Here is a 14,453-nt window from a genome sequence, read left to right as displayed (position 1 = left end):
ATGATTGGAGAAAGAAGATGTGGTTGCAATAGCATATTACTCAGCCATAAAAAAGAATGAAATCATACCATTTCTGACAACATGGATGGACCTAAAGGGCATTATGCTTAGTAAAATAAGTCAGACAGAGAAAGACAGATACTGTATGATCTCACTTATATGTAGAATCAAAAAAATCAAAACAAATGAACAAATATAACAAAGCAGAAATAGAGTCAGAGATACAGAGAACAAGCAGGTGGTTGCCAAAGAGGAGGGAACTGGAGAGAGGAGAGAAATAGGTGAGGGAGATTAAGAGGTACAAACTTCCAGTTGCACAGAAGTAAATGAGTCACAGGTATGAAATGTGCAGTGTGGGGAATATAGTCAATAACTATGTAATATCTTTGTATGGTGACATATTTGTTAACTAGATATCGTGGTGATCATCTTGCAATGTATAGAAATATCGAATCACTATGTTGTGTGATAGGACCTAACTTAGTGTTGTAGGTCAATTATACTGCAAAAACAAACAAACAAACATACTCATAGAAAAACAGATCAGATTTGTGGTTACCAGAGGTTAGGGTGTGGAGGGAGGGGGAATTGAATGAAGCAGTGAAAAGGTATTGAACTGCCAATTATAAGAGAAATAAGTACTAGGGATCTAATGTACAGCATGATAAATATAATTAACACTGCTTTATGTTATATATGAAAGTAAATCCTAAGAGTTCTCATCCCAAGGGAAAAATATATATATTTTTCTATTTCTTTAATTTTGTATCCATATGAGATGATAGATGTTCACTAAACTTACTAAGGTAATCATTTTGTGATGTCTATAAGTCAATTATATCTCAATAAAACTGGAAGAAAAAAATTAAAGTGAAATCAATATTTTTTTCAGTAAAACAAAAGCCACGATACTTTTGTTGTTAGCAGACCCTTACTATAAGAATTGTTAAAGATTTTTAGGTAGAAGGAAAATCATATATTAGTAGGAAACTTAGGTCTACACAAAGGAATGAAAATCACCAGAAATGCTAAATATGTGAATAAATGAAAGTATTTTATTTCTCAGTTTCTTTAAAGATAATTCTTTAAAGATTATTGACCATTTACAGTAGAGAGATGGCTTGTAATTCCACCAGTTAAAACATGGTAATGGTTAAGTGGGGCAACAACTTCAACTTTGTACTTGATCTTGTCATTTTTTGCAATATACATGAGTGTCAGTGAGTGCAGAACTATCCAAATGATTCTGTGCGGCTCAGGTAAGGCACACAGGAATGCATAATTCATTCCATATACAAAGTTAGTACAGCAACTTTTTAATGGTCTTTATTATGTAAAATACTCTGTTGACCACAAGCAACTTATATTCCACTAGAAGAAACCCACAGTCTCAGCAGAGCTCACTGCGAGTTCTTCCCATAAGCTCACTTTAAGTAACGTATTTAAGAAGATTTACACTCAAATCATTCCACTTTTGTAAATCAAACCCGAAATCTGCATCGCTTTTTCATTTAAATATTAACTCCACTAGGTGGAGGCATTTGCTCAGTTTTGTTGTTTGCACTAAAGCAACCTGGGATAGCAAGTATAGTGAGCAGGGGAACAAGTCAGAAAGAAGGCAAAGCGCCCTTGTGCAAAGCCTGGTGCTTTGCCTTAACTTGGCAAATGTATCCATGTTGCTACACAGAGTTCAGCATTTGCTTTTAGTGTTTAGCAAAGAAAAGTAGCAAACTTTTCTAGGTTGATGGTGTCTAAACTTTTTTGTTAGAATAGTTGGAACTTTAAAATAGCCACCATGGGTTGTATAGATTATTAACCACAAATCTTAAGTTTTCTTATTTAATTCTGTTAGACAGTTCTTGCATTCAGCAGTGATGTAGTAAGTAAGGGTCTGTAACAATAAAATATATGCTGTTTTCTCTATATTTCAGACATTTCATGTTTAATGTAAGGATAATGTAATATGTTAATATACATATTTTTATGTAATACATAAGCCTTTATATTAGTAACTTCAAGTAAAACGTCACCTATTCAAGTTTCGGGGAAATGCTGTTCTTTTTTGAATATGCTATGCAAGTGACAAAAATGTGTGTGACAGTTCTTAAAGTAACTGAAATATAAAAGGTCTAAAGGACTGTGGGGAAATTTTTATTTTTTCAGTTTGAAGCTTCTTGTCATCTTGGATTTCTACTTCTCTGCTTTTATTGGTACCAACATTATATGGAAACAATATCTTTCTACTCAAATAGGAAATTCATCTATCCTTTGTTTTGTATTTGAAGTTATAATGCTCTGTGTCATCAGTTAATTGACTTCAAGGGAGTAAGTCTCTGAAATGTTGAACTTGCTGAAAGCAACCCAATTTTCTTTTTGTGCAGTTGGTTTTTAAAAAGTCTTTCTTGTATAAATACTGTTGTCTATAGTTTTATTGTTTGAAAGATACTTTATTATCTACAGCCGTTCTCCTAAATTGATTAAAAACATTACAGACCTTTGTCCTGCAATCCCTTAGAGAAAATTTAGTGCTTGATGTTATTATTTTTTCATCTTACATCTCTGGGAAAGGGATGACAAATCAGATGTTTATAAAATTATTGTTAGAAAGAATTCTAACTTTTCATATCTAATAGCTCTTGTCTCATATTTAAATATTCCATTTGATTTTTCATTTAAAACAATTATTCAGTGTACATTAGATAAAATAAGATGTCTCATTAATCCACAAATGTAACAATTGATTTTCTTTTTAGGATGAAGGCCTGGCCCGCCAGTTGGTGGAGCTAGGCTACCGCGGGACTGGAGAGGTGGTGAAAAGGGAAGATTTCGAAGCAAGGAAGGCAGCGATAGAGATTGCAAGGTTGGCTGAAAGAACTCAGAAAAAGTAAGTGTCCATGTTCCAAATGGATTTTATATTATATTGTAGAGTCTCTGGAAAAATCCAATTTTGTTGGCATTGTTGTAATTTAGAAACATTGGTTGGAGCAGGTAGAACTTGGAATATTCTAAGCATCTGTTCTGCAGATCAGGAACTGGAGGAACTGTAATATGGTTGCGATAAAGCCACATGCAACTGTGAGCTACAAATTTAAAAATATAAATACCAAAATATGGCCATCATACCAGTAAAGTCCTGTTTACACATAGCTCAATATTATTGGCTTTACACATTTATATACTAAAAGTATGAGTGACTTTTGTCCTGGAGTTCTTTGTACTTTTGAGGCCTGTAAATCTTTGGCTTCATTTATGTTCTCACATTTTTGTAAACTTTGATTCATTGACCTCTATTAACGATCACTGGCTTTTGTTAATATGACTCATATGTGGTTATATAAAATATGAATCTAATAAAGTATGTTCGGAAAGAGATGTACACCTAGAGTGAACCGTATCAAACTAAGACAAACTGAAAAAGACTTGACAAAGTAATTATCTATTTACTTTTTAAAAATGAATGCTAAAGTTGTAAATGTTGGTGAGAAAAATTACTTAGACATTGGTATATTGTTCTTAGATAACATTTTAAAAAATACCCAGTAATTATGAGTAGAAGTCTCCCATGTATTTATTATAAAAATAACATTTGGTAGTGGAATGTGAATTGGTTCTGGGAATGTGCAATTTTAATTGATTGTTCTAGTGGTTCTTGTATTTCAGAACCCTAGGATACTGTCATTTAATACAGTAACATTCTGTAATATACTAGTTTTCTATTGCTGTCATAACACATTACCACAAACGTAGTCGCTGAACACAACACAAACGTATTTATTCATAGTTCTGTAGGTCAGAAATCAGAGTACAGTGGTTCAGCTGGATTCTCTGCTACATATATCACAAAGTTAAAATCCTGTTGTTGGCTGGACTGAGTTCTTTTCTGGACGCTCTGTGGATGAGTCTGCTTCCACCCTCATTCAGGCCAAATTCAGTTCCTTGTGATTATAGGACTGAGGTCTCATTTCCCTGTCACCCGTCAATCTGGGGACTCCTCTTTGCTCCTGTAGGCTGCCCACATTCCTTCTCATGCTTTCCATGTGGCCGCCCGCCAGCAAGAATGGGTCAAGATCCTGCCAACCTTTAAATCTCTCTGACTTCTCCTTATGCAAGTCTTCCCTGACTCCAGCCACAGAAAGATCTCTCCTTCTGAGGGCTCATGTGATCACACTGGGTCCATCTAGATAATCTAGGATAATCTCCCTATTTTAAGGTCTATAACCTTCATTACATCTGCAAAGTCCCTTCTGTCATGTACTGTAACATACTAATAGGATTAGGCATGGGGATCTTTGAAGGGGCCATTCTTCTTACCAAAGGTAAATTTATATAAAACTTCACTAGTTTATGCAACACAAGTATACTTGGCTTCTATTTGTAGAAAATTGAAATGATGCAAAATATATGTGTATATGTGATGTGTCATATAAAACATCAGGGGAGTCTTCTCTTTCTGTTTTTAATCAATAAATGTTTATCAGTCAGGAGCGGAAGTATAGAGATTTTTGTGAGATTTTATAAGGAATTAATGTATATTCATATTTTATTAGAGTTGTATCCTATTTTATATCAAGAGGAGTTGGTCATGTTGGTCATATAAATTCTATCCATGTACATGTCCATTTTGTGTTTGGCTCAAAATGAGTATTTATTCTATCGATAGTCTCTTTAACTGGCCAGAGCTGGAAGTCATCAGACTACTTAAGTGCCAGTCTTGGGAGACTAATCCCCACCCAGAGCTGCTAGAATCGGAAAGCCTTTTCATCTGCGCATCTTCTCATCTGCCTTTGTAGTGGGATGGGCCCCATATGTTTCCTCTTTCCTTCCCTGCCTGCCAGGTCCATTGTAGTGTTATTGGCAGCAGGGCCAGCAGAGTGTGGACACCAAATATGTCCTGTGCTTATATTTGCTTGAGGATCACTTTGAAAATATGCATGAACATGTGACTGCCCGCCAACTGGTACCAACTTGGAAACACGTGATTCTACTATCAGATTATCTTACATTAACTTCTGTAATGTGTGGGTGAGCAGCCCCAAGTAGATCACAATCCTCTTCACTAGCAATCATAGAGCACCCGTTTCAAGAAGTGCTGGCACCTAAGAGTATGTCACTTACTTAGAATAGTTTCATAGATAAAAAGAGTCTGGTTAAAGATATTGGGAGGGGGTATTTTAATAAGTATTTTGCCAGAAGAAGGCATAAAGTGAAAAAAATTATTTTGACCCTTTATTTAGTCATTAACTTCACAAATACTCATAGACAACCACACTCCATTAGGCACTATGCTAGGTGCTGGGGGTACGATAGAATATAAGACTTAGTCCCTGACCTCAAGAAATTTGAGGGTTAGATAAATGAAAGACAATTACATTGCTGGTGGGAGTATACAATGGAAAATAGTTTGGCAATTCTTCAAATAGTTAAACATAGAGTTACCATATGACCCAATAATTCCACTCTTAGCTGTATATCCAAGGGAATTGAAAACAGAGGTCCACTTAAAAACCAGTGTTCCTAGCAACGTTATTCATAGTAGCCATAAAGGGGCAACAACCCAAATATCCATCAACTGATGAATGGATAAAAAAATGTGGTACATAGATAAAATGGAATATTATTTAGTCATAAAAAGGAGTGAAGTACTCTTACCTGCTACAACATGGATAAACCTTGAAAACATTAGGCTTAGCAAAAGAAGGCAGACAAAAAGATTGTAAATTGTATAGTCCCATTTATATAAAATGTTCGAAATAGGTAAATCCATATGGACAGAAAGTAGATTTGTGGTGGCCAAGGGCTGGAAGGAAGAGTGAAAGAAGAATGATTGCTAATGGGTATGGAGTTTCTTTCTGGGGTGATAGAATGTTCTGGAATTAAATATTGGTGATGACTGCACAACTTTGTGACTATACTAAGAGCCATTGAATTGTATACCTTAAAAGTTTGAATTTTATGGTATGTGAATTATATCTCAATTAAAAAAGGCAGTTACAACGGAAGATAACATACGCTATCATAGGTGTTGTGGCAACACCCTAAAGTAGTACTAAGTCAAGATTTGAAGGATGTGGAGAACAGGGAAGGCTCTTCTTAAGGCATGACTGCTAAATTTACCTTCAAAGGATAAGTAGGAGCCAAGCAGGCAAACAAGGGTATGAAGATGGACACATTTACTTTGCCTCAATTCTATGATAAATTTTTCTTCTTCACAAATCATTCTCTCTACCTCTTTGTTTTAACTTGTGTCTATTCCCTTGCTAAGACTTTTTTCCCCCCTAAAGTTGTGCCAGCTAGAGGCCACTCATTTCCACATGTACTGGATTGGTGGTGGTGGCAGTGGTGGTGGTAGGTGGGCTCTGCATTCTCCTAGCTTCTTGAAGCTTTGCTTCAAAGCCATCTCTGCTTCACTATCACATAAACAGTATCTCTCCTCTCTCTTCCCCTGAGATTCATGCCAGCTGGGTTTAGTAGCCACAAGGCAGAGACTACAAAGTTTGGAAAGAAGGGATGGGATAAGTTTAGCTGGTGGTTACTGAGGTAGCTCCCATCATAAGTCCTGGAGAATTTCTATTTGCAGTGAGAAGTTCAGTTGATTTCTATGGGTGATGGAGAGATAGACTTCGACTGTTTGCACAGAAGTTGAATATTGGGTTCTTGGGATCTAGTTAGTAGTTATAACTGAGTCATCTCTCAGGTGGAACACTTCCCTGGATGAGCTTGTAAGACCATTGGCCTCTTCACTTTGGGTCAGCTTATCTTTTTAGGAGATGAATTAGCTCTTCTTAAAACTGCTTCTGAGATAATGACCTTATTTTTACTGAAACACAGAATCTGAAACATAGATGGAATAAATGGCAGCCCTGGTGGAACTGATACTTATACTGCTTGGCTGTTGCTATCTTCTCAAGAGACTTTGTGATGAGCCTTTGGGAATTCTTGTGAAGTGAGCTTGACAGGAGTCTCAGATGCTGAATATATAGGGATCCCTGTGATCTTTTTTGCTGAAATGAAGAGGATATCTGTGGTGATTAAGGAGAAGGCTCTTGTGTCCTTTTATCCTCTGGTACATCTGGGACTAAATTTAAAAAGTTGGACAAGTCCCCAACCTTTTTTATTCTAGCCAATCTAGTCAGTTTATCAACTGTCAACTATTTGACAGTTATGACTGGAGTATTCTTCTTCAATTTGTTTTTAAAAATAGGAGTTGGAAGTATCTATTAATTGATAACATGCTCTTTTAATTTTGTGAAGATGAAGCTGGATAAAAGGCCAAAATTTGTTTCATGTAAAATGACTTTACTCCATTCACTTTATGATCAAAAGTGAATACCATATACCAGTGAATTAAATGAATTTCTGTAAGTTTAAAATGTTCTGCTAGATAAAATCTGACTTCTGTGAAATGGTTTCAACTTTTTGCTTTGTTTCAAATACTTTATGTTTTAAAAGTTATTCTCATACATTTTATAGCTCTTAAACAAAAAAATATGGAGTTGTGGCTTGTCGCAGACTAGCTGCTCCAGGAAGCAGATAGTGAGGGTTAAGAGTGCAGAAGGTTTGATGGGGACGTAACACCTGTGAAAGGAAAAGTGAGGAAACAGGACTAAGCAGGGTCAGAATCTTGATGCCGAAGTTACAGAGACTCTCCCAGCACAGTGGAAAGCTCCAGGGTAAAGGTTGTCCATTAAAGAAGTCCCACATTGGGTGAAATGTTCAGGCCCTGGTACCTCTTCTGTGCCCAGTCATTGCCTGAGGTCTGCCCCCAAAAGTGTGATCTCAGCTTGAAACTGAGGCAGACCCTGGAAAGGTTCACAGCTGGAGGCTGTCAGCTCAGCAACTCCTCACAGCCAGGCAGAGAGGCCTTTCTCCAAGGGGTATCTGAGTGATATGTCCACATGCCTGCCACAGTTTGCCCCTTGTGACATAGAGATCCATTTTGTGCATGCAGGGAGCAGTTCTTCCAGAGCACCGAGGGCCTTTCTCCTGGGCAGGATACTCAGAAGAGGAAAGTTAGTCCCCATCACTGCTGTTGGTTTGGGGGCCAGAGGTGGTTCTCATCATCTCCTTCTTCCATTATCCATCCTAAATCCTCTGCCTTCAGCTGTCACCTCTCTGAATCTCAATCATAAGGTGGTGGAGGCCCTGGTAATCCTACTGTCCTTAGGCTGGGGTTGTTGCATTTCTCATTCTCATTTAAAATTCTATAAGGGCGTACCAAGAGGTAGCTGGGCGGGCCACTCGAGTTTGTCACTTGTTACTCTCTACCCCCATTCTGTAACAACAGTCCTATCTCTCTTGCGGATCAGCAGCAATTACTCTTCACAAGATAGTGTCTCTCTGTCTTGCCTGCTGTTCCCTGGGCACAAGACGCCCAAAGTGCTCACCTGGCAGCCATAGTTTGTTGTTCAGTGAGACACTTGCCGTTTTCCCTGGTGAGAGTGTTCTAAAAGATGGCGCCCTATCCTTGAACAGTGTTGCCTCTAAGCTGGTGATTCATCTGTGCCTTAAGTGGACCATTCCAACACTTTCAGGCTGACAGCTTCTGATGGGGCACTGTGTGATATGGCCAGAAGATCCCATGGTCATGAGCTCTCTCCCACACCTTTTTTGTTGTACAGCGGGTTCCCTGGTTGGGGTGCTATGTTGTGTTGGATTCCATGCCTGTGGATCAGGCATTTTGTAAGCATCCAGATAGTGGGGCCAACTAAGACCAAGGAGGCAGAAAAGGCACACTCATATCTGGAATAGGTAAGTATTCCTGTGGGAATGAACTGTTGTCCCTTCTTGGTTTATAAAAGGGACCCAGTGTAGTCAAATTGAGTCCATTGTTCTCCTTGAGGAATAATGACCTACCAGGGGCTCAACGTTGGTCCCTGTTGCTGGCAGATTGGACATGGAGAAGTAGAAGTAGCTAGATTGGCCTTGGTAAGTGGGAGTCTATGCTGTTGGGTCCTTGGATAGCCTTCATCTGCTCTACTTTGTTCATGTGTCCGTCATGCCAGTATTGAGAAGACTGCTGACAAGGCTGGCTGACATCAACTGGCTGAGGCTTTTTGTCTGTTTGGGTTGTTTAGTGCATCATTTTTGGTGGGTGTTATAAAAATCTTCACACTTGTACTCATTCCCCTATGTCCATCCACATGACTCAGACATTCCTAGTCTCCACCTTTTTTCTTCACAGTTTCCTGCCCAGCCAGCCAGACCATTCACCATTGCTTATGAGTCTCTTCTAATCTTTGGGACATTTCTTTTTCTTTATCCTTCTACACAAAGTGGATGATCAGATGTGTCACCTGAAGTTCTGCCCATTTGGGAAAGTTTTTCTTCCCTACTGTAATTTAAGGCCATCCTTGAATTTTATGGGTTGAAATGTGTTCTCCAGCAAAGGTATGTTGAAATCCTAATCGCCAGTACCCTAGCATGTGACCTGATTTGGGAATAAGATCATTGCAGATATTCAGATCAATGATCCCTGGGTGGATCCATGGACACAGTGGACCTATTATAAACCAACCCTTGGCCAGGATTCCATGTATTATCTTACCCTCCTATGCCTTCACTCTAATAGTGGGACCATGATGATGCTTTGGATCTCCAGATACCAATCTCAGCTATGATCCTGCACCCAATACTCTATCAGCTATCTGGCTATTCTCCTTTCCTTAGTGTCTACTCATTTAAGTAAATGGTTAAAGATCCCTTGGGGGAAGAACAGAGGGAATCATTGCAATGGATAATTGATATAGTGTTACAGGTCTATTCCTCTAGGACAGGGTAACTTCTTTAGTCAGCAGGTTCCTAGTCTGAGAACTGGATCAGGTAGACACACTGGGCAAGACATCCTGACTTTCTATTGTTATGGCTGCCTTCAACCTCAGATAATTAACTTTGATTTCTTGTTGTGATACAGATTGAGTAGTTCCTTTGTTGACCGCCTATCTATTTTGCCTCAAGGGATGTCGTGTTCAGTAAACCAACTTCATGACTTTCAAGGTTAGGATCCTTGACTCTGAGCTTGTTGGTCTTTATAATAATTACAAGTCACTGGATTCTTGAGGTTTAGCTCCACCTCTGAGTCTGCAATATATGGTATTGGTAAATGCTCACTCTCAACTAGTTGGATATTGTAACATCACTGAGATTACACACTGAATTTTTCCTCCTTTCCTCCCTCCTTCCCTCTGCCTCTCTTTCACCCTTTTTTTCCTTCTCTTTCTCTCTCCCTCCCTCCCTCTCTCTCCAACAAGCAAGTAATTACAGATGGTGTTGATCTTTTCAAGGAACATCATATTATCTGTATCTATCTCTACCTATCTATCTATCTATCTATCTATCTATCTATCTATCTATCTATCTATCTACAGGTGTATCCATATTATTCTTTAGTTGAGTACTTATGTGAACATGCTCATAAGTGCAATTAATTCTATCTCAGAGAGTAAATGGACCCATTGCTTAGATGAATTGATTATTTTTGTATTTGGCAAGTTGTTAACATTGCCACATTTATAGATCTTAGCCTATTTGAGCTTAAAATAAATCTAAAAATAGTCACAGAGAAAACTATGTAGACAAAATCCAATATTGATGATAGTTCAGCTAATGATTAATCAAAAGCAAATGAAATTCACATGTTTAAAAATGTTATAGCCCTTCAGAATATTATTTAGATTTGTTTATTTTTTGTTCTTAATTTAGCTCTTGGTTTAAATTGTGTTGATTCATTCAATACTCATTCATAGTCCCTTTGTAGGCAAATTCAAGGATTTCTTCTCAGATTCACTTTGCTTGGTTGACGTCTACTGATTCCTTTAACAGCAATTTGGAATTATCCATTTCTTGAAATGTTCCCTATCTTTGACTTTTATTACCTTTAACCTCCCATTTTCTTCTGTTTGCTGTTGTCCACTATCTTTGCTGTACCTTCTTCCTTCTCACTAATTTGGATCTCTCCCAAAGGACAGTTCTTTGTTTTTTTTCACCCTTTTTATACTCCACTATTTTCATATATCAACCACTTTTATGTTGCCAGTTTTCCTGCATCAGATCTCCAATCCTGATTTCTTTCCTGGGCTTTTAACTCCATGTTTGTTTTAATACTGTGTTGTCAAACCAATAACAAAATAGTAAAAAAGTCTCATTATTGTTCCCTTACAGATCCACTCCCCATACAAAAATTCCATTTTTTAATGCTGGTAATACCATTTTTTAAAAAACTCTGTAGGCATTATATTTTACAATATCTTCAAAGTCTACTTGTGAGCAATTCTAAAAGGCAATTAACAATGGATTTCTGTTGACTCCTTTGTTCAGATTTGCTCCTACGTTCATACATTTTTCACTCTACTTACATGTTGCTAATCCAATTTTTCTTCAGATTGACTTTTATTGCGATGTCTTACCTGATTGCTCAATCTCAACTTTCTTCATTCTCTAATACCATGCTGCCTGATCATACGTCTGTGAAACAGCTTTCAAAACATTTCTTTCATCCTGTGCCTTCCTCATTCCATTCCTTCCTCTTTCTATCAGCATCTAAATCTTCATCTCTACAAAAGAATATGAGGTATGAATATGAGTTTACAAGGGAAATAGGAATGTCTCATAGCAACAAGACTTTAAAAGGTAGAGAAGAAAAAGTAAAGGTGGAAGAAATACAGTGAAGCTGTGGTTGAGCTTAGTGCCCAAAATGTATGCCAGATTTGGGAAGATAATGCAAAGAGGTAAATATTTACATTACATAATTCATTATGTCCACCTGGAGCAACAAAACCATTGACAAAAAGTGTAGATATTCTTGGTTCTGAGAGCTGTAGGGAAGGAAAAAATGTCCTCGACCCACTTAGGGTCCCTGGATGCATCTGAAAATTGAATTGACAAACACATTAGCAGGAGAAAAGGATACAAATTTATTTAATATAAGTTTTACATGATACAGCATCCTTCAAGAGGAAATAAAGACCGAAAGAAACAGACCTGGGGCTTCCCTGGTGGCGCAGTGGTTGAGAATCTGCCTGCCAATGCAGAGGACACGGGTTCGAGCCCCGGTCTGGGAAGATCCCACATGCCGCAGAGCAACTAGGCCCGTGAGCCACAATTGCTGAGCCTGCGCGTCTGGAGCCTGTGCCCCGCAACAAGAGAGGCCGTGATAGTGAGAGGCCCGCGCACCGCGATGAAGAGTGGCCCCCACTTGCCGCAACTAGAGAAAGCCCTCGCACAGAAACGAAGACCCAACACAGCCATAAATAAATAAATAAACAAATACTTAAAATTAAAAAAAAAAAAAAAAAAATTTAAAAGAAACAGACCTGAGTATTTTATACTAGGTTTGATGAAAAGTGGACAGTTATCAAGGAATATGACAGGTTAAGGAGTATGAGGTAATTATAGTAAACTGGGGGAAACTTAGCAAGGTCTGTTTGTTAGGATTCTTCTTGGCATTTCTTTGTCCTCAGAGAAGCAAGGATTGTTCAATATCTGCAAATCAATCAGTGTGATACACCACATTAACAAACTGAAGAATGAAAGCCATATGATCATCTCAGTAGGTGCAGAAAAAGCTTTTGATAAAATTCAACATCCGTTTATGATAAAAACTCTCCAGAAAGTGGGCTTAGAGGGAACCTACCTCAACGTGGTAAAGGCCATATATGACAAACTCACAGCTAACATCATACTTAATGGTGAAAAGCTGAAAGCATTTCCTCTAAGATTACGAACAAGACATGGATGTCTACTCTCTCTCCACTTTTATTCAACATAGTTTTGGGAGTCTTAGCCACAGCAATCAGAGAAGAAAAAGAAATAAAAGGAGTCCAAATTGGAAAAGAAGAGGAAGTAAAACTGTCACTGTTTGCAGATGACGTGATACTATACATAGAAAATCCTAAAGACTCTACCAGAAACTACTAGAGCTCATCAATGAATTCGGTAAAATTGCAGGATGCAAAATTAATATACAGAAATCTGTTGCATTTCTATACACTAACAATAAAAGGTCAGAAAGAGAAACTAAGGAAACAATCCTATTTACCATTGCATCAAAAATAATAAAATACCTAGGAATAAACCTACCCAAGGAGGCAAAAGACCTGTCCTCTGAAACTATAAGGTGCTAATGAAAGAAATCAAAGATGACACAAACAAATAGAAAGATACACCATGTTCTTGGATTGGAAGAATCAATATTGTCAAAGTGATTATACTACCCAAGGCAATCTAGAGATTCAGCACAATCCCTATCAAACTGTCAATAGCATTTTTCACAAAACTAGAACCAAAAATTTTAAAATTTGTGTAGAAACACAAAAGACCCCAAATAGCCAAAGCGATCTTGAGAAAAAAAAAAAAAAATGGAGCTGGAGGAATCAGACTCCCTGACTTCAGACTATACTACATTGCCTACAGTAATCAAAATAGAATGGTACTGGCACAAAAACAGAAATATAGATCAATGGAACAGGGTCGAAAGCCCAGAGATAAACCCACGCACCTATGGTCAATTAATCTATGACAAAGGAGGCAATGAAGAAAAAACAGTCTCCTCAATAAGTATGCTGGGAAAACTGGACAGCTACATGTAAAAGAATGAAATTAGAACATTTTCTAACACCATACACAAAAAAAACCTCAAAATGGATTAAAGACCTAACTGTAAGACTGAATACTATACAATTCTTAGAGGAAAACATAGGCAGAACACCCTTTGACATAAATCACAGCAGTATCTTTTTGGATTTGTCTCCTAGAGTAATGGAAAGAAAAACAAAAATAAACAAACTGGCCCTAACTAAACTTAAAAGCTTTTGCACAGCAAAGGAAATCATAAACAAAAAATGCCAGCCTACAGAGTGGGAGAAAATATTTGCAAACACTGTGACTGACAAGGGATTAATCTGCAAAATATACAAACAGCTCAATATCAAAACCAAACAATCCAATCAAAACATGGGAAGAAGATCTAAAAAGACATTTCTCCAAAGAAGACATACAGATGGCCAAGAGGCACATGAAAAGATCACTAATTATTAGAGAAATGCAAATCAGAACTACAATGAGGTATCACCTCACACTGGTCAGAATGTCCAACATTAAGAAGTCTACAAATAATAAATGCTGAAGAGGGTGTGGGGAAAAAGAAACCCTCCTACATTGTTGGTGGGAATGTAAATTGGTACAGCCACTATGGAGAACAGTATGGAGGTTTCTTAAAAAACTGAAAATAGAGCTATCATATAATCTTGCAGTTCCACTCCTGGGCATATATCCAGAGAAAAACATCATTCAAAAAGATACATACACCCCAATGTTTATAGCAGCACTATTTACAATAGCCAAGACATTGAAGCAACCTAAATGTCTGTTGACAGATGAATGGATAAAGAAGATGTGGTATATATATATATGTATATATATATATATATATATACATACATATACATACACACACACAC

The 14,453-nt window shown here is 37.6% G+C and overlaps 1 protein-coding gene across 2 annotated transcripts in view; it reads left to right on the top strand.

The window, feature by feature from the left end:
- The window catches only part of CFAP299 (cilia and flagella associated protein 299), a 612,278-nt gene that overhangs the window by 15,668 nt on the left and 582,157 nt on the right, over nucleotides 1-14,453 (top strand). For both annotated transcript variants that reach the window (XM_068542122.1, XM_068542121.1), the window contains exon 2: nucleotides 2,754-2,884. In XM_068542122.1, the coding sequence (XP_068398223.1) occupies nucleotides 2,754-2,884 (131 nt within the window). The remainder of the gene's footprint in view (nucleotides 1-2,753; nucleotides 2,885-14,453) is intronic.

This window comes from Eschrichtius robustus, chromosome 4 (genome assembly GCF_028021215.1).
Source record: "Eschrichtius robustus isolate mEscRob2 chromosome 4, mEscRob2.pri, whole genome shotgun sequence".
NCBI lineage: Eukaryota > Metazoa > Chordata > Mammalia > Artiodactyla > Eschrichtiidae > Eschrichtius > Eschrichtius robustus.
The sequence above is the reverse complement of the archived record's forward strand: the minus strand, read 5'-3'. Positions and strand labels throughout refer to the sequence as shown.